Genomic DNA, 25613 nt, shown 5'->3' with positions numbered 1-25613 from the left:
CTCAAAAGTTGTGCTGAATTGGTACTTACCCATTTTTGGTGGGGGGTTTGTGCCAGTCCATCAAGACTGGCGTCACACCGCACAAGTCTAAGGTTGATAGTGTGGCCAGACAGGGCCAATTTTTGCCATACCACACGACCATGACAGAGGAGTGGTTTATGTAAAGGTCAGCGTGCTCCATGACATGTTCTTTCCCACTTTTTTCTTTCAATATGATTACCCAACCGAGACCGGATATTCTGGAGAAATAAAAGCAAGCTAATAATGTTGGCCTCGCTGAAAAACAAAAAAAATGCTAGTCTATTTCACTTATCATTTCTAAAGCATCCACTTCCCTAACACCAACGTCAAAGTTCTCAGAATGTGCCCGATGTGAGTTTTCCTTGCCCCAATAGTTCTCCCTTTAAACATTTTCTCCTCACCTAAGGAACAGCTGTGTTCTCAGTACTGGCAATACATAGGTAAGTAATAAAATAAGTAAATAAAGGTCCTGCCCAGGAGAAATACCTCAGATACCCTTGCTTTACCAGAGCATAGAACTAGGTTATTTCTGCTCTTCGTAAAAACTCAAGACCACTTGCACAGAGTAGGAAAATACTATATATTTTACACATGCACAGAAACACACACAAATATCAAGAGACAGGTCTTCACAATATAAAGTGCACATATGTCCCAGGCACACGATCGTCTGAGCTTACACCATCGTTCTTCTTCAAGGTCAGCAGCATTCATGAAAGCACAGCGCCCGCTGCGAGAGAAGCGTGCGTACCTGAGGGCCTCTTTGGTTTTGGCCGGGAGGCCTGTGTAGGGGTTGACAAGTTTGAGGACCTGAGCTAGAGCTGCTTTCACAGAGGCTATCCGTTTTGCGATATATTCCTTCTTCCAATATCCAGCTTCTTTGTCTTCAACTGACAGTGCATTCATAGATGCGACTGTCTTCTCTACTGGATCAATTCTCCAGTTACATCTCTTAGGTGAAAAGGCAGTTGAATAGATTCTGATCCAAATAAAACTAGGGGGAAAGAGGGAAGAAGTAAACAGTCTAAAAGACACTGCCATTACCTGTCCTTGTAATATATTAATTTGAAGATGCACAATAATTTTTAACTTATCTAATTCCAGCAACATGTCCAGCTGAACACTTAAGAGTTCTGCGTGTTGAGGTGAAGTCTGAGATAAGTATCCTAGGTTCACCAACCCTAGAAACACTTATAGAAGGCAAAGCTTGTTCCCGGGGTCAGGTTAAAATGAGTGAGTGCATGACATTGGGATCATCCACACCACTGCCTTCCTATACCAATAACTGAGTAGGAGATTGACTAGGGAAAAATAGCAAGCAGTGTATACAGAAAGGAGATGTGTATATACATACAGACACAAAAATATCAACACCAACTGTCCTGCATGTTCTTTTTGTTTTCTAAGTCTTAATTTTTCAGCAGTGAATATGTGCTGCTTGCACAGAGAAAGTGAAGAGTACTGGTAACAGTGTGGAACCAGGACTGAATCCACAGAGCTTCCACCCGAGCTCACACCCTCAGCCCCCGCTTCATGGCCTCTTCAATAACACCAAAAAGGCGCTCAAGGAAATGGAGTAACTGATCCAAATACAGAGGACTGATTAGCTGCAACTCTGGAATTTAAATTCATCTGTGACCCAGCGTCTGGGATCCTCCAACTCCACTAGAAGCCACGAGAAGCCACAGGAGCAGTGCTGTTAGCAGGAGCCAAAGCCAGGCCTGGCGTCTCTCTCCCAGCCAGTGCTCTGCTTCAGAGAAGAGAAATAAATAAACTGCTCTTAGGGGAGACTGAGACAGAGGTTAAAATCCATTTCTTAATGTAAAAGGTGACATTCACATCAATAAATTTAATTATTTGCTGATTTATGTATCCACATTCTACTTAGTGCAGAAAGAGATGAAAAGGCCAGTGGCCAAGGGGCAGCGGGCAGAAGGCGATTCCCCTATAGACCAGAAGACCCTGGATGGCAGGAGGGCTGCGGGAGACACATGGGCCCAGAGGGGAATGACTGCTTTGGGCACTCAGTGACAACCACAGCAGACAGAAACACTTCTCAGACATCTGACTTGGGAACTTGCCTCCAGGATCCAGACATTGCATGGATATCTCAACACACTCACACAGTCAGATTCCTCCTGACACTTCCTTCTAGATGGGGCTTTTCAAGTAACTTCTCACCCCACAAAATCATTTCATGCCAAACTTTTCGCCTTGAAGTATTTTTGTTTTAAACTCAGAAGTTTGACTCTTTTGTACCTGCCCTGTCACTCACACCTACAAAAATAAACACCGGCACAAATAGGGGAAGCAGAGGGTGGACCTCTTATACCTCCAGTGACAATATCTATGCCTGACACACATAGGATAGACCACCGTCCCACGCTATCTTACTCAATTTATCATCAGAGGAGCCTAAAAAGAATAAAAGCATCTTCTAGAATTAAGTATTGTGTAGACTGATTATTTATAAAATACAAAGGTCACATTTAAGATGTTTTTATCAGTCTCCAAAACCGAGTACATTCACCTCTTGATTGCAAACGCTCCATCCTATTAAAATGCTATGGAGAATTTGAGGCCAAAGCTTGTTTATCTAAACTCACTTCCAGTCAGACACAGAAACCTTCAAATGAGTTGTTCAGAAAAGGGGGCCAATTGAATGTCAGTGTTTCCCAGCGTACTGGAAAACCAAACCCCGAGTAATGAAGCAGAGGCAGCTGATCTGTGTTTCAGGGAACCATGGGGAGGCTGTTGCTCATGCTGTGGGCTCGATACATGAGGCAGGGAGGCAGCCCCATGGATGTTACGGGCTCCAAGGAGACCTCCTTCAAATGTGTCCCCCAGGAGTCACCAGTGTAACTGGCTACAGAATGTGCTCCTGTTCTCTCTTCAGAAGCAACGCTTAGAAAATACCCTTAACTTTCCAAAAACATTTGTTGTTTACCCATTCAATTCTTAATATATCCTTTTAATGAAGATTGACCATGACACTTATAAATGTAAGTCAACTTATGCAATTAAGATTATCCTTTGGAACAGAAAAATATATGAGAGTAATTTCATCAGAAGCTCATATTTTTAAAGGACAACTTCCAAGAAAGTGGGAAGGGCCTCTCCCTCTTCCTTATTCAGAATCTGCTTGCTGGCCAGCAGAGCACACTACCACCATCCTGCAAACCCAGGCAGGACCAGTCTGGCCCAGCCCATGCTGCCTGAAACTGTGGGAAGTCTGTGTTCTTCTCGGGACACAGCAGGTGCTCCTGGCCAGCACACCAAACGCCACCTGCTCCAATGGCCACACCAGTACCAGGGTTGAGCTTTTTCAGTTCATACAAAGAATCATCCTTCCTTAAGCACAGAAATGCAAATCTTTGAAAGTATCATACAAGTATGTAAAGCATCTGAAATAGTATGCCTAAAAATACTCTTGAAATTAATTTTTTTAAGTTTTAAAAAACTGGTTAAAACGGCCTTACTAGTTCTCAGGACCTCCATCAAAACACAACTGAGACAGTTGCCTTTCTCCTTACTTGTCATTGGCCAGGTGATAAAAACGCCTGTTCACACATCCTGTGCACAGCAGGGTCGTGGCATCCAGGTAGGACAGAATCTTCAGCAAGATTTCTGAAGGCAAGCTGAGAGGGTGGGAGATCAGAGAGGTGGATGTGGTACCTGGAACACTACTGGCCGTTCACCTCCACAGAGAAGGCGATAACAGACCCGTCCTGCACACAAAGCCACCCGCTTCCTCACCTTCAGTTATGTTCTCCGTGGAAAGGCTCTGGTTGGTACAATTCTTATGACAGACACCAACACCAAGATCCCAGGTACAAAGAGCTAATTTCCCCAGCCCTTTTATCACATTCCCACACTGGGTCACACAGCAGCATTTCACTATCTCCCCAATGGAAGTATTACTACATGGAGAGATAAATGGAAATAAAAGAAGAAACAGAATGGATGCTCAGCTATCAATAAGAAAAATACAGAATTCCTACTCCTCAAAAAAAATCTATAATAATAAAAGCATAATATGCAAATCGACCAAATGGCTGAATAGCCGAACAACCGTCTGGATGACCACACTATGACACCCACTGGCACAGGCCAGCCAAGGTGGGTGCGATGCGATTTGTCTCCACTGAGGGAGGTCCAGGCCACCAACCAGTGGGCTGTGGCGGGTGGGTGGGGCCTCCCTCTGCGGGGCGATCAATCGTGGGGCTCCCAGACTGTGAGATGGCACAGGCCAGGCTGAGGGACACCTTCCCCCCCTTCCCACCCCCCAACCCCTGAGTACATGAATTTTGTGCACTGGGCCTCTAGTAAATAAATAAAACAAAACAAAAACTGTAAGTGAAATAGGAAATATCAACGCATTTCCAACTGAGCTCTGCTGGAACAGAGCATCCCCCTTCTCCACAGGTCCTCAGCTTGCAACTGCTTGCTCTGGGCTTCAGGGAAACACCAAGCCCCCTAAGGTTTTCTCAAGTGTCCTTTCCTTTTTCATTTATATGTCCTGTAAATATGGCATGAGATATTTATATGACATGTAAATATGACACTGAGATGCATCCTCAATATCCCCTGTGTTTCTATGACCTTAGGGTTCTACAAACCCCTGTACGTGCCTAGAAAGCACTGACCGTGACCTTTGGCAAAGGGAGCTACAGGAGGTTGTACTGGACTGGAAGATGGGCAGGGGGTGTCTTGGGATAAAGGATTGGAGGGAGCAAACCCTCTGGCCAGTTTAAAAGGGCTTGCCCATACTCTCTAATTATGATTTTAACTATTTTAAACACTTAAATTATGATGAAAGCCAGGTTTCCAAACGTTTTATAGGGAAACAATCCCTCCTAAAATTTTGATAACACTGGGAAAGAATGAGGTAGATCCTCAGAGAAAAGAGGAGTAACTGAATGAATCTTTGTTCTACTACTACATCAGATGTAGTATGACAGATTCTATTCCCAGAGTGTAGGGTTTGAAGCTGGAATTGATATCCTTAATGCTTTTTACTTTTTACTTAATGCTTTTCATTTCTTTTTAAAAACACACTAAAAGTATGAACCCTGTTAGTGAGCTAGTTATGATAATAGTACTAACAACCAAAAACTTGAAATCAGACAACTTATGTTTTAATCTGAATTTTGTCATTTGTAGACTATGTGAGCTTCACTCCCTCCACTGTAAAATGTCTGTGATAATTCCAAGCCTTCAGGGCTCCACACTACACTTAGCATATAGCTAGAACTCCATAAATCTCAGAACAGCATGAATCCACAGGCATCTCAGCATCAATTTCAAATTGCAATTTAAAAAAAAAGGTCCACAGATCTCGTTGCTGAGGCCACAGTATAGAATCCTGCTGTGGCAAAATGGGTTCCCAAAATCCTGAAAGCTAAAAAATTCAGAGACTTCCTGAACATTTAGAGCAGGGGTACGGAACCTTTTTTCTGCCAAGGCACATTTGGATATTTATTTATTTTTCTTTTTTTTTTAATACATTTTTATTGATTTCAGAGAGGAAGGGAGAGGGAGGGAGATAGAAACATCATCAATGAGAAAGAATCATGGATTGGCCGCCTCCTGCACGCCCCCTAATGGGGATCGAGCCTTCGACCCAGGCATGTGCCCTTGACTGCAATCGAACCCGGGACCCTTCCATCCACAGATTGACACTCTATCCGCTGAGCCAAACCAGCCAGGGCTGGATATTTATAACATCATTTGCAGGACATACAAACTTATCAACTTAAAAATTACCCTCCTATATCTGGTCAAACATTCAATTAACTCACTCCTAATGCTTTGGCAGGGCCAGACCAAATGATTTCGTGGGCCTTATACAGTCCTCGGGCCAAACATTCCCCACCTGTGAGTTAGAGGAAGACACTTTAATCTTCTTCTTTTTCAAGGGTCTATATCAATTGGAAAGTGAATAATTTTAAAAAACAGGCTTCCTTTTCAGAAGTTCCAAAAATATTTTTTTAAAGGAAAATTAAATCAGCTTATCACTTTTAGAAGTTTAGCTTCATAAAACTAGTCTAATAATGGTGGTGGAGACAGGCTGCTGACTCATATCAAACTCTCTGGGTTATAGATTCTTCCTACACAGTTCTATTGTTAGAGAGCTCAAAATAACAGCTTGGTGTATGCAGCGTGTAACTTGCTCTAATAACTCCATCCTGATAGCCTCCCAAAAAAGTGGCAGACGACTCCTCCTCACCTGTCCAGAAGCACAGGGCAGTGAGAGGAGGCCCTCCTGCGATGCCTCTCGCACGGGGCATGCTTCCTCAGAGGGGTACCAGCTGCAGCGGACTGGACACCTGGCCCCTTCCTGAAAGTAAACATGGAAAATTCAAATCACCACAATGCAAAGTGAACTGCCCATTCCCCACAACAGCATTTTAACAGATTCCTAAGCTAAGCATTTTAACAGATTCCTAAGCTCCAAATATTACTGACTGTGAAACTTAATCTCTGCAAAGAAAGAGGGGGGGGGGGGCTTGAAGACAACCTGAGTCCTGAGTCAGGAGCCTGAAAACTGGACTTAGTCTGACGGGTCCTAAAACTAACATCTCACACTCACTCTCCTTACAGGCTGCCAGTGGCAAAGAGGTTCCATAAAATGTACTCAGTGGAAATAAAAAGGGAAAAGATAAAATGTACTAGCTGTCCAATTTCAATAATACAACAACAGAACCTGATAAAGGAAAGGAACATTAGATTTGTGTGCCAGACCTGCCAACACCAACAGGAGCCACAGCTCCGCTAGCCTGTGATGGGCAATGACCGGCTCCCTCTCCAGCTTTGGCAGTCACGGCCGCAGAAGCACCACGCACTCACCCACAAATGTTTTCACAGTTTAATCCCTCCCATGCAAAGGAATATACCTTCATTGGCCATTTTTTTATTATTTTAGTAGTATGTAAAATAATAGAGAACTTTACCCTCAATGGCTTTTAAGATTTGATGAAGTAGGGTACAATATTTTATGCAATTAGTCCTTTTCAAAAGTTCCAAAAATATTTTTTTTATTAAAATCAGTCTTCAAAAGCAGTGGTACTCAGTGGCAGCTGGGCAGGGATCTGAAAAGCCCAGCAAGTCCCTGAGCCCACGGCCTCCTGTTTCTAGGCAGCAGCTGGCAGAGGCCGCTCCCTGCGAATAGGCTGTTTCTCTTGGAAAGATTTGGAAGCGGCTGCTTTACCACATGCACACCAGCTTCTGACCCACCCCCCGCCCAGCCTGCTCGTTAGGAAAGGACAGAGGCCTGGAGCGTACTTACCCATATGCTCAGTTCATCCGCATCATCACTCTGAGTCTGTGCTTTGTTCACCAGCTCACCAACAGTTTAACCAACATCAGTTCCTTCCACCAAGCAGGTTGCCTGGATATATTTGGACTATCGTTCAAAGAGGACATGGGCAATAATTGGGGGCAAAATGAGGGCAAGAACTCAGAAAGAAGGTCGACAATGACTGTGGAAGCTGAAGGATGGAATCCACATGGACAGGCGTGAACAGAGTAAGGCCTCAACCCCCAGCACAAGCAGCACTTAGGACGCACGGGGAGGGCATCACCCAGGGACTCAGCGTAGCCTGATGCTGAATACGGATACACTTGAGATGTACACACCAGCAAGCACACAGATCACCTGGCCTTGCCCGTGTGCTTCTGAGCAGCACCTGGCAAGTCCTCAGTAAACATCAGCTATCATCTGCATGCTGGCACCCAATTCAAGAGAGGTGGGATACCCTCCAGAATCCTTTCCAGATCCCAGAGGGTAACAAATTCACCAAGGGAAAAAATGCTGACTGCCCTGCCTCTCCATTCCAGCTCCAGCGAAAGGCACTCCATGTGCCTTAGTCCTATGACTCTAACCAGTGCGCGCAGGGGAAACAGGAAGAAGTTAGGCTGATGCGGTGGTTCTGCATCTGTGCTCTGCAGAACAGAAAGCGGAGGGACAGAAGGCAGGGAGATACTAATCTGGAAAGTTTAGCCATGCCGCTCCACCTTTAATCAGAGAATTCCACCTGTGCCATAAATTTTTGTACCTCTGCTGAAAATTTTGTTTCAGCAAAGATTTCCACAGCAGAAAAGTTCCAACTCCACTGCCCTGGCTCTAAACCAGTAGTCAGAGGTAAAATACGATTTTCTAATTGTATTAGTTCCCTAAGGCCGCCTTAACAAAGGACCTCAAAGTAGGTGGCTTAAAACAACAGAAATATATTGTCTCACAGTCCTAGAGACCAAAAGTCGAAAGTCAAGGTATTGGGAGGGCATGCTCCCTCCAAAGTCCTAGAGAAGAACCCTTCCTGGCCTCTTCCAGCTGCTGGTGATTCCTTTGGCCTGTGGCAACATTACTCCAATTCTGCTCCACCTGTACATGACCATCTTCCGTGTGTGTGTGTGTGTGTGTGTGTGTGTGTGTGTGTGTGTGTTTTCTCACATACCTTCTTACAAGGACATCACACATATTCGATTTAGGATCTATTGTAATCCAGCATGACCTCATCTTAACTAATTACGTCTGCAAAGCCCCTCATATCAAATAAAGTCACCATTGAGGCTCTGGGTAGGCAAAATTTGGGGGTGGGGCACATTATTCAACACAATATACAATTTTTTAAACTATACACTTTTTTAAATTTTTAAATTTAAGTATAGTTGGTATACAATATTAGTTTCAGGTGTGATTTGACATGTTTATGCCTTACAGTGTGATCATCCACCAACTCTAGTAATCACCTGTCACTATGCAAACTGATCACAATATTACCCTTCCCTGTCTTCACTCATCCCCTCACCCACTCCCTTCTGGTAATAACCACTTTGGTTTCTCTTTCCATGAGTCTTTTTTTGTTTTGTTCATTTGTTTTCTTAGATTCCACATATAAGTGAAACTTTATGGTACATTTTTAAATGATTAAAAGCATTTCTTAAGTGATTTACTATTCTTCAAAGTTCTATGCTGACCTGTATCACATATTCAAAGATAAAATACTTTCAGTCGACAAAAGTTTCTGACACCTAAGTTTCAAGTGAGAAGAACCTCTATTGCTCCTCCATCAAATAACACCATCTCTCAGGAGTTCCCTGCCAAGTGTGAAGGTGTGCCATAAAGTCTGTACACACGTGCTGTATGAAGACTGAGGAACGTCTCTCACTAGATTTTTTTAACAATATTTTTTACTTAATGAATACTTCTGTGGTTAATAAAAATAAATATATTTAAAAATATTAATAAATTAATAAAATGAAAAGCTTCTTGTCATTACGGATTTCTTCATTCAAAAGATGCCAAAAGAGTTTTCAATCCCAGCAACAACACAGAGAGGGTAACTATTAAGGAACCAGCTCTGGGCAGTCTACTTCCCCACACCAGTTTTAAGTGCAATAAATACGATAAACCCAAGCTACTGGACAGAGAGGCCCTATACCCTCAGAGGCCAACCCCAAAACACTGACACCCTAGAGTTTGAGCCACAAACTGACTCTTAGCTAAATACAAATTAAGGCAGTCCAGGAAACAAATATGGCCTGCTTTAAAATCAGGACTGTGGTTTACAACATGGAGGAACAGTGTATCGTAGGGAAATTCAACACTCTCCTGAATTCCTGACAGGACTAAGGCAAGCCAGACTGACAAGTAGAAGAACCGAAGGACCTTCACTATTGCCATTTTTTTTCTTCTTTTTTCTTTTTTCACCTTTTAACTAAGAAACCATTTTTTTTGTTTTGTTTCCATCACCTGATTTTACCCTTTAAATTACTACATTTTTATTTTTTGACCAATATTATTACTGCTACCATTATACCATTTTTTAAAGTGCCATTTTATTTTCTCTTTATTTTATTTTGGGATTAGTGTTCTCTATTCTGTTTTCATCATTCCTTTAGCATCAGTTTTCCCTACCTCAATTTTACCTCTATGCTAAAACCCTTTACCTCACTTTTCTCCTTTTGTTGTCCGTTTGTTGTCCTGTTTCTCTTACCCTATTCCTGCTTTAGATTTGCCCTATTCCTTCTGTTTACCTCCTGTCAAAATTTCACCCTAATTATATATCCTATTTCCAATTCACTGCTCTAAATCCTTATACACATATCCCTTATCTTTCTTCACTATCCAAAATTTTTTTTCTTCTTTTATCTTTCTATTGTTTTGTTGCTGTTTGCTTGATTGTTGAGTATATTGTTTTTTTGTTGTTGTTTGTTTTTTGTGTGTCTGTGTGTGTGTGTGTTTTTTAGGACTGGTTGTGAGGCTGTTTTCTTTTTCTTCTTCTTTTTTTCTGCTGGTTTTTCCCCTCCCTCCACCTCCCCACCCCCCCCGCCCCCGCCCCCAGTTATTTTTGTGCTTCTGTTTTCCCTTGCCTCTCTTGATATTATTGGTTGTTTCTGGTTTGCATTCATCTCCAGGGAGCTGTTGCTGTAATTTGTTGGGATTAGTGGCGGTTCTATAGGAGTTTTCTCCTCATATACATAGTCTCTTCCCCTCTTCTAATTCATTCTCTCTTTTCGCTCTTTTCTTTTTTTCTCTCTTTTTTTTTCTCTTTTCTTTCCCCCTCCTTTTTCCCAATTTCATTTTTTCACTCCTTTTTTTTTCTTCCCTACTTTTCTTTTCTTTTCTTTTTTCTCTTTTATCTTTTTCTCTTCTTTCTTCCTTATCCCCTAATTCTCTTAATTCGGGTGGTCACCTTTATTTGGGGTTATTAATATCGTGAATATATTTGTGTTTAGTGCCTGGTGCGTGGTGCCTTGTTGTGTTGTATTTTGTGCCTTTAAATCAACGCAGCAGATCCAAGCAACAGCAGCCTCCTAAGCACCACACCCTCTGTCTGAGGAACAGCAGCTGTACGTGAAGCCTCCCCACCAGCCAGAAGAGCCACCACAGCTGTGAACAGCACCCACCAGAAGAGCTGCTGCCAACTAAGGAGCAGCTGCTACTGCAACCACCCGAGGAGCAACCACAGCCCAAGGAGCCACTGCCACTCAGGGTGCAGCCACTGAACGACTCAATGTCTAGATATATCAGTGAGACCAAACATGGGTAGACAAAGAAACCCCCAAAGGAAAGAGAAGGAGGATTCTCCAGAAAAGCAGCTAAGTAATACAGAGGCATGCAACATGACAGAAAAAGAATTCAGAATAAGGGTCCTAGAGTGCATAAACCAGATGGAGGAAAAAATCAACAACTTCTGCAAGAAGCAAGAAGAAACAGATGAAAAAGTCAACTACCTATGCAAGAAGCAAGAACAGATGAAAAAATCAATAACATATGGAAGAAGCTAGAAGAAACAGATGAAAAAATCAACAACTTAAGTAATACCCAAGAAGAAATGAAGAGTGATATAGCTGCAATAAAAAACACCATTGAAAGTATCAACAGTAGACTAGGAGAAGCGGAGGACCGAATTAGTGAATTAGAAGACAAGGAAGCAAAACACACCCAAAATGTACTGCAATTGGAGAAAAAAATTAAAAGACAGGAGGAGAGCCTAAGGGAGCTTTGGGACAACATGAAACGAAACAACATACGAATAATAGGGGTGCCAGAACAACAGAAAGATGAGCAAGGATTAGAAAACCTATTCGAAGAAATAATATCAGAAAACTTCCCTGAGGTGAGGAAGAAAAAAGTCACACAAGCACAGAGAGTCCCAAACAAGGTGAACCCAAAAAGACCCACACCAAGACACATCATAATTACCATGGCAAATGTTCAGGACAAAGAGAGAATCTTACAGGCTGCAAGAGAGAGACGGAAAGTTACATACAAGGGATCTCCCATTAGATTATCAAATGATTTCTCAACAGAAACACATCAGGCCAGAAAAGAATGGACAGAAATTTACAAAGTGATGCAAAGCAAAGGACTGAATCCAAGAATACTCTATCCAGCAAGGCTATCATTCAAACTTGAAGGGGAAATAAGAAGCTTCACAGACAAAAAAAGGCTAAGGGAGTTTATCACCACCAAGCCAGCAATGCAAGGAATGCTAAAGGGACTGGTGTAAAAAGAAGAAATAAAAAGCTCAGAAAGAAAACAGCCACACAAAAACAGAAATGGCTACAAACAAGTACCTTTCAATAATAACTTTAAACATAAACGGACTAAATGCTCCAACCAAAAGACATCAAGTGGTTGAATGGATAAAAAAACATGACCCATACATCTGCTGTCTACAAAAGACCGACCTCATTAGAAGGGACTCACACAGACTGAAAGTGAAAGGATGGAAAAATATCTTCCAGGCAAATGGAAAGGAAAAGAAAGCTGGGGTAGCAATACTTATATCGGACAAAATAGACCTCAAAGTGAAGGCCATAACAAGAGATAAGGAAGGCCACTTCATAATACTAAAGGGATCAATACAACAAGAAGATATAACCCTGGTAAACATATATGCACCCAATGCAGGAGCACCCAAATTCATAAAAAAAAACTCCTGGAAGATATCAAAGGAGAGATCAACAACAATCCAATCATAGTAGGGAACTTTAATACACCACTGACAGCACTGGATAAGTCCTCTAGACAAACAATCAGCAAAGAAACAGCAATCCTAAATGACTCACTAGATCAGATGGACTTAATAGACATCTTCAGAACACTTCACCCCAAAGCCGCGGAATATACATTCTACTCAAGTGCTCATAAGACATATTCAAAAATAGACCACATATTGTGTCACAAGCAAAGTATCCCCAAATTCAGGAAGATTGAAATCATAAAAAGCATCTTCTCAGACCACGATGGCATAATATTAGAAATAAACTACAATAAAAACAACCCAAAATACTCAAACACCTGGAAGCTGAATAGCATGCTATTAAATATTGATTGGGTTACCAATGAGATCAAAGAAGAAATTAAAAACATCCTGGAAACTAATGACAATGAAAACACAACAATCCAAAACCTATGGGACACAATGAAAGCAGTCCTGAGAGAGAAGTTTATAGCTCTACAGGCCTATCTCAAAAAACAAGAAAAAATGGTAGTAAATCTTCTAACTCTACAACTCAAAGAATTAGAAAGAGAGCAACAAGAAAACCCCAGAGTGAGCAGAAGGAAGGAGATAATAAAGATTAGAGCAGAAATAAATGACATAGAGACCAAAAAAACAATACAGAAAATCAATGAAACCAAGAGCTGGTTCTTTGAAAGGATAAACAAGATTGACAAACCTCTAGCCAGACTCACCAAGAAGCAAAGAGAGAGGACCCAAATAAACAAAATCAGAAACAATAGAGGCGAAATAATAACAGACCCCACAGAAATACAAATGATTGTTAAAAAATACTATGGACAGCTCTACTCCAACAAACTAGACAACCTGGAGGAAATGGACAAATTCCTAGAAAAATACAACATTCCAAAACTCAATCAGGAAGAATCTAAAAATCTCAACAGGCCAATAACTATGGAAGAAATTGAAGCAGTCATCAAAAAGGTTCCAGCAAACAAAAGCCCAGGACCAGACGGCTTCACAGGGGAGTTTTACCAAACATTCAAGGAAGAACTAAAACCTATCCTCCTCAGACTACTACAAAAAATTCAAGAGGAAGGAACACTTCCAAGCTCATTCTATGAAGCCAGCATCACCCTAATACCAAAACCAGGTAAAGACAACACAATGAAAGAGAATTACAGGCCAAATCCCTCATGAACATAGATGCCAAAATCCTCAACAAAATCTTAGCAAATCGGATCCAGCAGTACATCAGAAATATCATACACCATGACCAAGTAGGATTTATCCCAGGGATGCAAGGATGGTACAATATCCGCAAATCAATAAACGTGATACATCACATAAACAAATTGAAAGAAAAAAACCACATGGTCATATCAAATGATGCAGAAAAAGCATTTGACAAAATTCAACACCCATTTTTGATAAAAACTCTCAGTAAGGTGAGAGTAGAAGGATCATACCTCAACATAATAAAAGCCATATATGACAGGCCCACAGCCAACATCATACTCAATGGACAAAAACTAACACCATTTCCCCTAAGAACAGGAACAAGACAGGGATGCCCCCTCTCACCACTCCTGTTCAACATAGTACTGGAAGTGTTAGCCATTGCAATTAGGCAAGAAGAAGAAATAAAAGGCATCCAAATTGGAAAAGAGGAAGTAAAACTGTCCTTATTTGCAGACGACATGATATTATACATACAAAACCCTAGAGACTCCATCAAAAAGCTACTAGACTTAATACATGAATTTGGCAATGTAGCAGGATACAAAATTAACCCCAAGAAATCTGAGGCATTTCTATACAGCAATAGTGAACTTTCAGAAAGAGAGATTATAAAAACAATACCATTTACCATCGCACCAAAAAAATTAAGCTACCTAGGAATAAACTTAACTAAAGAGGTAAAAGACCTCTACTCAGAAAACTACAGGACGTTGAAAAAAGATATAGAGGAAGACATAAACAGATGGAAGAACATACCGTGTTCATGGATTGGTAGAATCAACATCATTAAAATGTCCATACTACCCAAAGCAATCTATAAATTCAACGCACTTCCCATTAAAATACCAACGGCATACTTCACAGATCTAGAACGAACTCTCCAAAAATTCATCTGGAATTTAAAAAGACCCGGAATAGCTGCAGCAATCCTGAAAAAGAACAAAGTAGGTGGGATCTCAATACCAGATATCAAGCTGTATTACAAAGCCACTGTTCTCAAAACTGCCTTGTACTCGCGCAAGAACAGGCATATAGATCAATGGAATAGAAGAGAGAGCCCAGAAATCGGCCCGAACCAATATGCTTCAATTAATATTTGACAAAGGAGGCAAGAAGATACAATGGAGCCAAGATAGTCTCTTCAATAAATGGTGTTGGGAAAATTGGACAGATACATGCAAGAAAATAAAACTAGACCACCAACTTACACCATACACAAAAATAAACTCAAAATGGATAAAGGACTTAAATGTACCACGGGAAACCATAAAAATTCTAGAAAAATCCAAAGGCAACAAAATCTCAGACATATGCCGAAGCAATTTCTTCACTGATACAGCTCCTAGGGCACTTGAAACTAAAGAGAAAATGAACAAATGGGACTACATCAAAATAAAAAGCTTCTGCACAGCAAAAGAAACTATCAACAAAACAACGAGAAAACCCACTGTGTGGGAAAACATATTTGCCAATTTCATATCTGATAAGGGCCTAATCTCCAAAATTTATAGGGAACTCATACAACTTAACAAAAGGAAGATAAGCAATCCAATCAAAAAATGGGCAAAGGACCTAAATAGACACCTTTCAAAAGAGGACATTCAGAAAGCCAAGAGACATATGAAAACATGCTCAAAGTCACTAATCATCCAAGAGATGCAAATCAAAACAACAATGAGGTACCATCTCACACCTGTCAGACTGGCTATCATCAACAAATCAACAAACGACAAGTGCTGGAGAGGATGTGGAGAAAAAGGAACACTTGTGCACTGCTGGTGGGAATGCAGACTGGTGCAGCCACTGTGGAAGACAGTATGGAGTTTCCTTAAAAAACTGAAAATGGAACTCCCATTTGACCCTGTGATCCCACTTCTAGGAATATATCCCAAGAAACCAGAAACACCAATCAGAAAGGATATATGCACCCCTATGTTCATAGCAGCACAATTCACCATAGCTAAGATCTGGAAACAGCCTAAGTGCCCATCAGTAGATGAATGGATTAGAAAACTGTGGTACATCTACACGATGGAATACTATGCTGCTGCAAAAAGGAAGGAACTCTTACCATTTGCAACGGCATGGATGGAACTGGAGAGCATTATGCTAAGTGAAATAAGCCAGTCAATGAAGGAAAAATACCACATGATCTCACTCATTCATGGATAATAGAGACCAGTATAAACTTTTGAACAATAATAGATACCGAGGCAGAGCTGCCTCAAACAGATTGTCAAACTGCAGCGGGAAGGCTGGGGAGGGTTGGGGGGCAGGAGGGAGGGGGGTAAGCAATCAACCGAAGGACTTGTATGCATGCATATAAGCATAACCAATGGACATAAGACACTGGGGGGTAGGGGAGGCTAGGGGACTGTCAAGGGCGGGGGGGGGGGGGAAGGACACATATGTAATACCCTTTGTAATACTTTAAGCAATAAAAAAAAAAAAGATGCCAAAAGAAATAAAAACTATTCCCCTAGGCCAGTGGTTCTCAACCTGTGTGTCGCGACCCCTTTGGCAGTCGAACGACCCTTTCACAGGGGTCGCTTAAGACCATCCTGCATATCAGATATTTACATTATGATTCATAACAGTAGCAACATTACAGTTATGAAGTAGCAACGAAAATAATTTTATGGTTGGGTCACAACATGAGGAACTGTATTTAAAGGGCCAGAAGGTTGAGAACCACTGCCCTAGGTCTTTCCAAGGTAACTGGAGGAAAGTAAATTAATATAATGTATTGATCCATTTCAACCTAGAAAATTAGTGAAGACCAAATAAATGATGAGGACTGGCTATGGCAGTTAAGTAGGCTGGCTCACTCAGGGCCTGGAGAAAAAACTGGTGCACACAGTGAGGAAAGCCAAATCTGCAAGTGTCTGTTAAGACCATTAAAGGCACACACATTTTTTAATACAGAAATTTCATTTCTAGAAATATAGCCTAAAGTAAAAAAAATGTGCCCTATGACTTCACTCAGAAACGTCCATCTCAAAGTTGTCTGCTGGGAAAAAATACAGGGGTTGGTTAAACTGCGTGGCCTCCGTACAGGGAACAATGTTCAGTCAGTGAAAGGGTACGTTTCCAACACAGGTGAAAGCCTGTGAGACAGAAACAAGGTCATGATGTCCTTCCAAGTGTCCTCTCGCTCCCTCACCTCCTTCAGGTGTCTCAATGAGAACTTCATCCAAGCTCTAACTCTAAAACTCCAATCCATGCCCTACACACTACACACACACACACAAACACACTACACACACTCATACTCATACACACTCACACACACACCACACATAACACACACACTTATATGTACTTACATATACACATACACTCACACTGACACACCACACACACACACACACACACACACACACACACACACTTTATGCCCCTTCCCTACTCTTCTCCTTGGCGCATATCACCATCCAACACTACACTGTACATTTTATTTATCTCCTTGTTTACTATCCCTAGAAGGTGAGCTCCATGTTGGCAAAGTGTTCTGTGTGAGTTTTATTCACTGCTGATTCTTCAGCACCCACAACATGACCAGCATGCAGAAGGCAATCAATAACTGTGTGCTTAATTAAGAACATATAAACTGAAAATGCATGTTATAAGTATAAATGATATATAATCTTATTTTTGTATTTCTCTCTTAAGAGAAAAGGTGAACACACAAAGAAAAGAGGTCTGGAAGTAAAGACAACAGGTGTCAGCCAGTAATATATCTGGTTCACAGGATTACAAGGTTACAAAACTTTTTAGTGATGGTTGCTTTTAAATGGGGGCTGGAGGATTGAAAGGACAGACCTCAATGTACTTTCTAACATTTCTTATATATTGAGTGTGTAATAAATTGTGGGGGAGGGGGTTGTTTTGATTTAAAAATTGAGACACACACAAGAAGTTATGGAATCAGTCTCATAGCACAATCCTTCAGGGTGGGACAGTGGTTCTCAAAACCTTTCACAGCATCCTGGGTACCCGGTCCCTGAGATCTAGGGGCATAGCTTGCAGACAGCTCAAAACTTCTTTGAAGTCTCTTATTTGACCTTAAAAATTAATGCAAATGTTGTATTCAAGTAGATAACATATCTGTGTCTTGTTATAAAAAATGGATTATACTATTTACCAGTTAAATTATTGAACACTTCCCCCCCAAAGCTGCTGCATTTATTTTACATGTAGGGAAGACACGCCATGTGCTTCCCTACCCACTGGCATCTATCCACTTGAAAGTACAGCCTATTTCTTGATGTTTTTCCTCAATTAAAACAGATCTCATAAGTCCCTCATTTCACAAATTAGAAAACTAATGCGTTAACTAGGCAATCACAGTGACTTCAGATACAAGCTCGAGGCCCAGGGCACTATATATAAAGACTATCTTCTCTTTTTTCCCTAAAGTGAATTTCAGATTATTTACAATCTCTAGAAATTATAATGTCATTAAATCAAACTAGGGAAATTCAAGGTCCTATAAGTTAAATTGGTCAAGAAACTCATCAATTAAAACAACTATCCTCCTATATAATAAAGAGGTAATGTGCAAATTAACCCCCATGCCCTCACAAGATGGCTGCCTACAACCAGGTCAGCAGGGGGCTTAGTGAGGGATGACCAAAGGACTGAACAAGCAGACTGCCTGGGCCACCAGGGCAAGCGGCAGGGGGGGGGGGGGGGGGGGGGAATTAGGCCAGCAGGGGGGAGGCAGTTAGGGGTGACCAGGCCAGTAGGCAGGTAAGCAATTAGGAGCCAGCAGTCCAGGATTGTGAGAGGGATGTCCAACTGCCCATTTATGCCCGATCCCCGGGAACCCTATGGTAGACATGGGACATAGTCCTGGAGAATCGGGAAAACAAAACTGACAAGTAGTGAAACCGGCAAGTAACAACCCATTTTTAATGCTTAAGGGTAGACATCTGGTGTATTAGAAGGCATAGGGGTAAGAGATCAACCAAAGGACTTGTATGCATGCATATAAGCATAACCAATGAACATAAGACACTGGGGGATAGGGGAGGCTAGGGGACTGTCTAGGGCGGGCGGGGAAAAAAATGGACACATATGTAATACCCTTTGTATTACTTTAAGCAATAAAAAAAAAAAGAAGACAAAAAAAATAAAGTCAACTAAATGTTAAAAAAAAAAGAAGGCATAACATGCACAACTTTTTATATCTATAAATCAAGAAGACTTAAAAGCAAAAAGGTAATTCTCAAGAATACAAACTGTCCTTAGCATTATCCCTACACCTGGTAAACTAACTGGGATGATGGGTACAGAGCTAGGATTGCTCGGGATGAAATAAAAGGGAGTTAATAAAGTACCATGATAGCACATTGATACTTCTGACATCCTGGCTGGCTCATTCGCACTGGGAAAAGAGCCATTACCCCTGGGCGTTAAGATCTGTAAAGCAGCTGCAGCCTCTTGATCCCTGCCCCTCCCCCCTCTCACTCCTCAAAGTTGCCTTTTCTCAGTGTGGAATAGGAACTCCCTTCAGTTCCAGGGTTCCCCAAGAGAAATGGAGGGGACGAGTCTCTAGACGCCAGAAGGAGACCACCACAGGCCCTAGCAGGAAAACCGGCAGGATAGGGTTAGGAGCTGAACCCTGCGGGGTGACCTCTAGAAGGCATCCCTGCTTAGTGACTCGGACTTGGCCCAGAGTCGGACGAGCAGAAAGTGTTGGAAGTGCAAGAAAGTGTTGCACTGGAGGGCGCGCTCCGAGACCAACCTGCCTGCCGGAGGGATCTGCTTAGGGCGTACCCAGGAATCGTGGTCAGTACAGAAAATCATAACGTTCCTACTTCTCTAAGTTATAAAGTCATGAAAAGACGAAAGGTGACTCCCGGTCTCCGAATAAGAACTTTGGGGGCGCGTTGCGGAGCGGTGCCATTTCAGGACCTGCAGGTGGGCACCTATGACGTGCATCTGTCGGGGCAGGTGTAGCTCATGCGCGAGGCGCCGCTCAGGGGTTGAGGGGCTTACTACGCTCGCAGTACCCACTAACTGACTTAACGGAAAAGGAAGGAAGGTTTCCCGGGGCTCCTCTACTTATACCACGACTGGAGGTGACCCCACGCTTCCAAGTTGAAGACACTTCCTCCCGCCGTTCTTCCAGACCTTTCCCTAACAAGAGCCGCCAGCGACGCGCCAGAGAGGGGCCAATGAACAGACCTGGGAAGGGGCGGCAGGAAGGGAGGGGACCATCACCTGAACCCGCTGCTCCCTGGGATGGCGCGGAGGCCGCCAAGAGGCAGGCGCAGCGCCTGGACTCCCAGCCAGTGCTGCTGCAGGAGCCGGGCGCGTCCGGTCGCCATGGCGACCTGGTGGTAAAGCGTGGGCGGCGCGAAGTCGCGAAGGTACTGCGCCGCTCGCGCTCAGCCACTCCCACCCGACTCTGGCGCGCTCCCCGAGGCGCGCGCGCAGAAGCGTCTTTCCACCCGCTCCCAGAGGATTCTAGAAACTTCTGAGAGCTCGGAGTTTTTACCACCCGTGTTGCAATTGTGGCGGCCTCGTTCCTCCCCACTTGTTTGCTCTAGGGTAGTTCGCGCTACTTCTTTCTCATTTGGGGCGGCGTGGGGCGAGGGGGATGGGGGAGGGAGGCGGGGGAGAAACTGAAATTCAGAGGCTACATAATTTGCCCATAAGGGAAGGCAAAGCCACCATCAGACCCGAGAACTTTTCAGTTTACACAGCCCTCTGTAGAGTGGAGGAACACACAGTTTGCAAACGCTAATTTGAATTTTGTGCGTTCTAGAACTACTTTGCTCCAACTGCCAAAACCAATTAAGTGTCGCGCAGGCGTAGGCCATCCGCGCAAGGTCGTCTGGGAGGCGGCGAGAGGACCGCTGCTTCTGGCCACCTTGCACTGTGGGAGATGTAGTCCTTGTGTGTCTTCCCCGCTGCAGCAACTCAGTGAGGAGTGAAGTTCTCAAACTACTATTCCCAGGATTCCTAGTGGTTTCCCAGGATACTTTGCAAAGGCATGGCGGGCAGAGTGTGAATGTCAGCCAGGAAGGTAAGCCAAGCACATTTATTCAAGTAAAAAGAGGACCAAAGAGAAGGGAAGGTGGACAGCAACTTCTTCCGGGAGACCTTTCGTCTTAACGCTGCTGGAGCTAACGTTTTTGTCGAGCACGCAGTGCAGTCTTACCGGCGTGAATGTGTGCACTTGAGCACGCATCGGGCTGGGCGTGGAGCGGCCAGTGAAGCTTTGCTAGTGGAAGTTGTCATCTTCCCTAAACGGAGCGGGTTTCTGTGAACATGATTTGTTTTTTTCTACGAGCTGTACAGTATACGGAGAAGCTGCACAGGTCCTCGGGGAAGCGCTTGTATTTGCCACACTTGGTACTTAACAAAGCTTGCTTGAAGACTAAGCCCGGTTTGAGATGGGGGCTGCACGAGCAGAAAACGGTGCGACCTGGTTGTATCCTTGGCGTCACCCCGAGGGCCATTTGCACGCAGGGACAGGGCCCCCAGAGAACAAAGGAGGACAGCAGCAAGCAAGTATCTGTGCACAGTCAGAGAGGGGAAACCGCCATCTCAACAGCACAGAAAGGTAAAGGGAACTCTCCAGTGAGGACTAGACTTGCAACAAACATGACAACAGTTGCCCATACCCTTTTGTAGAAGTTCAGTGCAAAAGCTGGAAAGACAGCTCACAAATTAAAAGGTAGAACCGCTAAGCATAGTTTAGCCTCAGAGAGTATACGCCTATAATGATCTCCATAGATTTGAACTCAAATTTGAAAGTTGATTTTGATATAACTTTGTTGAATTATGTCTAGAAAAATTTTCTCAACTTTTATTAGTTTGTGTGGTGAGAGCTATTTAAAACTTAACCATTGATAAGTACTTTAAAGTAGACAAGTAGATTGTCCAGATGTTATTTCATCCATTTGACTCTGACATTCAGTCTTTCCAACATTAGTATTGTAATGTAGGAGGCACACTTCCCCAGTTTCACACAACTGAATATTAACCACAGATTTCCCTAATCTCGGTTTTCTAATAGCCAGGCCAATGGTCTTTAAGACAACCATTCACAAGGATTTCATGAGCTTCCATTTTGTCTATGCTCAGTCAGGAGCATGGTTATTCAATTAAAACTTGTTCAGTGATGGAAATGTTCTGTATGTGGGCTGTCCCAGTATGGTGGCCACTAGCCACCTGTGGCTGTTGAGCACTTGAGATGTTGCTAGTGTGAGGAACTCAATTTTTATTTAATTTTAAGTTAAAGTTAGGTTAATTTTTAAATTAAATAGTCCTGTGTGGCATGTTGCTGTATTACACATCCCAGGCCCAGAATGTCCAGGTTACATAAACTATATTATCACATGGTGGGAAACTGAACAAATCCCGGGCAAGACTATACATATCCACTGTTACTGTTTGTTGCTCCTTGTCAATAGAGGTGGAAAATAATGCATTCTCCACACCACTGGCCTACACCATGAGGTAGTGCTGATGTACTCCCGTAAGTTATCACCTGTGGATAACTGGACCACGGTCATCCTCTAGTATCTGTGGATTCTGCAAGAGGAAGACTGGTGAATGACATGGGAATATGATGGGGACCAGCACCCTTGGACATTTCAGTCTCTAGCACTATCTCAACCATCCCCCTCTCAGATGTGATTTGGTTTACATGTTTTTTTATTGGTTCTGATTCACAGGGACATTTGAGAACAGCTGCTTCAGAGCACAGACCCATTCGTTAGGTCCTGAGTCCACACCTCACCTAGAAATACTGAAGGTTCCTGCTTGTGTCTGGCACACATGTGACTCAGTGCTTTTTTCTCTTGACAGTTAAAGAAGCTGGAAGAGATTTTACCTATTTAATAGTGGTGATTATTGGAATCAGCATTACAGGTTGAAAACACAGCAAGTATAAAACCCCAAATATCTGTTTCACTTACTAATTGTATTGCCCTGGCTTTGCTTGATCTTCTTTTTCTGTGACTTTCAGGTGGCTTGTTTTATGTGATTTTCAAAGAACTTTTTTCTTCATCTAGTCCTAATAAGATATATGGGAAAGCCTTAGAAAAGTGCAGATCACATCCCGAGGTGAGTCCTCAAGGTAGAGTTACACAAACTCTGATAATAGGGAGAGAGAGTGGGCAGAACTCACATACTGGTTCTAAAACTAGTGAAATTTACATAATAATGTTTGAGTTGTTTATGCTTTTAGCTCTTTACTAATATTCTATACGTGCACCCAAACATCCATGGACAGTGTTTTCATCCTAATTATATAAGATAAATTCATTTCACTAGTTATCAAATGCTTAGAATATACCAGAGTCTAAAACAGCTACACAGTTCTTAAGTGTCTCTCACATCATTCCTTTTTATAAGACTGTTATTATGTGATGTCTCCAGTCTTTTTTAAAAAACTTGATTCATGACTCCATGATCACAATAGTAATTCTTATTGAGAGCATATTATAAGCCAAGGACTGTGCTTAGCATTTCAGTGCATTGTCCTTATTAAACCTCACATAAACCATTGTGTCGAGTTCTGCTATTAACCCATTTGCAGAAGGGGAAACTGACAGAGAGATGAAAATAAATAGGAGTAGCATAATTAAATGTTAGGATGCATCTCTAAAGAGATGTCATTCACAAACTCAGCCTTTCCTAGATCTTCAGCCTTTTGAACAAAACAAAATACAGAGAATAAACAGAGTAGGATAGTATAAAAGTCATAATTTAATTTGCTGCCTACAAGAGCTCTACAAATAATTAAATTTCAACATTCGATGTTGTCAGCATTTGTAAAGGTCCTGTTCTTTGCCAGGCACTGTGCCTGGATGAAAACTAGAAAACTTTCATGTTTGGTACTGATGTGTTTACTAGTATTAAGTTGTTTGAACAGTTGCCATTCATCTCAGCTCCACAGTTCTTTTTTTTTTTTTTTTTTTTAATATATTTTATTGATTTTTTACAGAGGGGAAGGGAGAGAGATAGAGAGCTAGAAACATCGATGAGAGAGAAACATCGATCAGCTGCCTCCTGCACATCTCCCACTGGGGAAGTGCCCGCAACCCAGGTACATGCCCTTGACCAGAATCGAACCTGGGACCTTTCAGTCCGCAGGCCGACACTCTATCCACTGAGCCAAACCGGTTTCGGCCACAGTTCTTAAATTTATTTCTCATCTTACACTTTATTTCTTTTTACTTTTGCATGAAAAATGTGATGCTGAAGATGCCCAACACAAAATAAGACAAATTCTATAGACTTGAGGCAACATTTGTTTCAGTTTGATACCATTTTTTTAAGGTTCCAAAGTGCATTTTAAATTCAATAAAAATTATACTTCCATTTCATTGCCATTAGGAATAATTGATTCACACCTATAGATCTGGTTTGTTTTAAATAGGTTGTTATTAAATGTTTAATGTTTATTAAATATTTAAATACATGAGGTTTTTTTCCCACTGGGCTTAATGACTTAAAAAACATTTTGTCTCATAGCTTTTAGTATTAGACCCCATTAGATGAATTTCACTACAAATGTTCAGGCATTTAAATATATGAGCACTGGTTGTGCTTCTTTTTGTGAAGAGTGGGAATAGCTTCACTTCACCAATGCAGTTCTAAAACTGCAAGCAGCACCATAAAGTTACCTGGATCAGTCTCTGCACAGGAAATATTTAAGTTAGTTATGGGGTGATTTTTGCATAATAACTTTTCTTTTTTCATTATTGGAGTTGTCATTTTGAAAAGGTCCTAGGCTTACTGATTTTTTTTTTCCTAAAATAAATCACTTGGTTTTTCAGAAAATATTTCCCTAAGAAACCACTAAATAAAACGTTGTCTTTATTCTGCAGGTAATAAGTGTCTTTGGTGAGCCTGTTAAAGGATATGGGGAGATGACAAGACGTGGTCGAAGGCAGCACGTCAGGTACTGCACCTGGCTTGCATTTGGAAGGCTCGGGGATTGTTTTTAAATGAAAGGGATTTAGGTCTTTGTTCTTTCCTTTTCTTGACAGTTTTATTGAATATGTAAAGGATGGGCTGAAACACGTGCGTGTGAAGTTCTACATCCAGGGTTCTGAGCCTGGGAAGCAGGGGACAGTGCATGCGGAGGTGAAGGAGGTGAGAGGGGGTGGGGAGACATGGTCTAAGTCGCAGTTGTAGAATGCACTGGAAGGAAAAATGCCACCTCAAAAATATTTTTTTTTTTTTTCAGAATCCAGAAAGTGGTGAATATGAATTCCGATATATATTTGTAGACCTTGAAACTTATCCTAGAAGAGCTATTGTCATTGAAGATAACCGATCCTGAGATTGAAAGGCTCAGCACCCAGGCCATTTCCTCATGGGTGTTGCATGGTGCAGACTTTCACCTCTGATCTGCATGGCTCTCCCAGAGTCAGTTTTGAATAGGTTGGGAAAGAGTACAGTTCATCAAAGTGAATGGAACTGGGTAGTTGTTGCATTTAGACTAACCAAATAAGATTTTCCTGTAGAGTAAAAAATCTTGAAATAGTGCATATTTTAGGTGATCCTGGGCATCGTGTAAATAAGAAAATAGAGTTCATTATTTTGTGCTTTTTTATGTTATATGGCTATATGAAATTTGTGGAATAAAATTAACATGTAATAACCAGCTACTTTCCATATACTTTGGTATCTGATGAGATAAACATCTGAAAATATTTGAAAACTGTAGGAACCAAATGATAAGTACATTCTCTTCAAAGTGGTCATAGAAAAGTTGTGCACATTGTATGAGTTGTGGTGATCTAGTATATCTCCTATGTCCCCTCCGTGAATCGAGGCCATTGCACACAGTGGGAAAGTGACTGCTCTAAAGTCGAGTGGACTTGCCCAGGTTCTCAGCAGGTGTGT

General features: G+C 42.0%; 2 protein-coding genes across 2 annotated transcripts in view; one reads left to right on the top strand and one right to left on the bottom strand.

Annotated features, from left to right (window-relative positions):
* FBXO15 (F-box protein 15) overlaps positions 1–20071 on the bottom strand; it is a 49300-nt gene extending 29229 nt beyond the window's left edge. The window contains exons 1-5 of the mRNA XM_036323494.1: positions 19965–20071; positions 6251–6361; positions 3555–3659; positions 773–1015; positions 30–239 (exon numbers count right to left, since the gene is read on the bottom strand). Of these exons, the coding sequence (XP_036179387.1) occupies positions 30–239; positions 773–1015; positions 3555–3659; positions 6251–6361; positions 19965–20071 (776 nt within the window). The remainder of the gene's footprint in view (positions 1–29; positions 240–772; positions 1016–3554; positions 3660–6250; positions 6362–19964) is intronic.
* Positions 20072–20709: 638 nt separating this feature from the next.
* Positions 20710–25371, top strand: TIMM21 (translocase of inner mitochondrial membrane 21). The gene is made up of 6 exons (XM_036323248.1): positions 20710–21312; positions 22563–22625; positions 22723–22820; positions 24590–24663; positions 24752–24857; positions 24952–25371. The coding sequence occupies exons 1-6, from the start codon at positions 21018–21020 to the stop codon at positions 25045–25047; spliced, it is 732 nt and encodes a 243-aa protein (XP_036179141.1). The 5' UTR covers positions 20710–21017; the 3' UTR covers positions 25048–25371.
* Positions 25372–25613: the final 242 nt, after the last annotated feature.

This window comes from Myotis myotis, unplaced genomic scaffold, assembly GCF_014108235.1.
Source record: "Myotis myotis isolate mMyoMyo1 unplaced genomic scaffold, mMyoMyo1.p scaffold_m19_p_9, whole genome shotgun sequence".
Taxonomy (NCBI): Eukaryota; Metazoa; Chordata; class Mammalia; order Chiroptera; family Vespertilionidae; genus Myotis; species Myotis myotis.
Note: the sequence above shows the minus strand (reverse complement) of the source record. Positions and strands in the feature narration are given on the sequence as shown.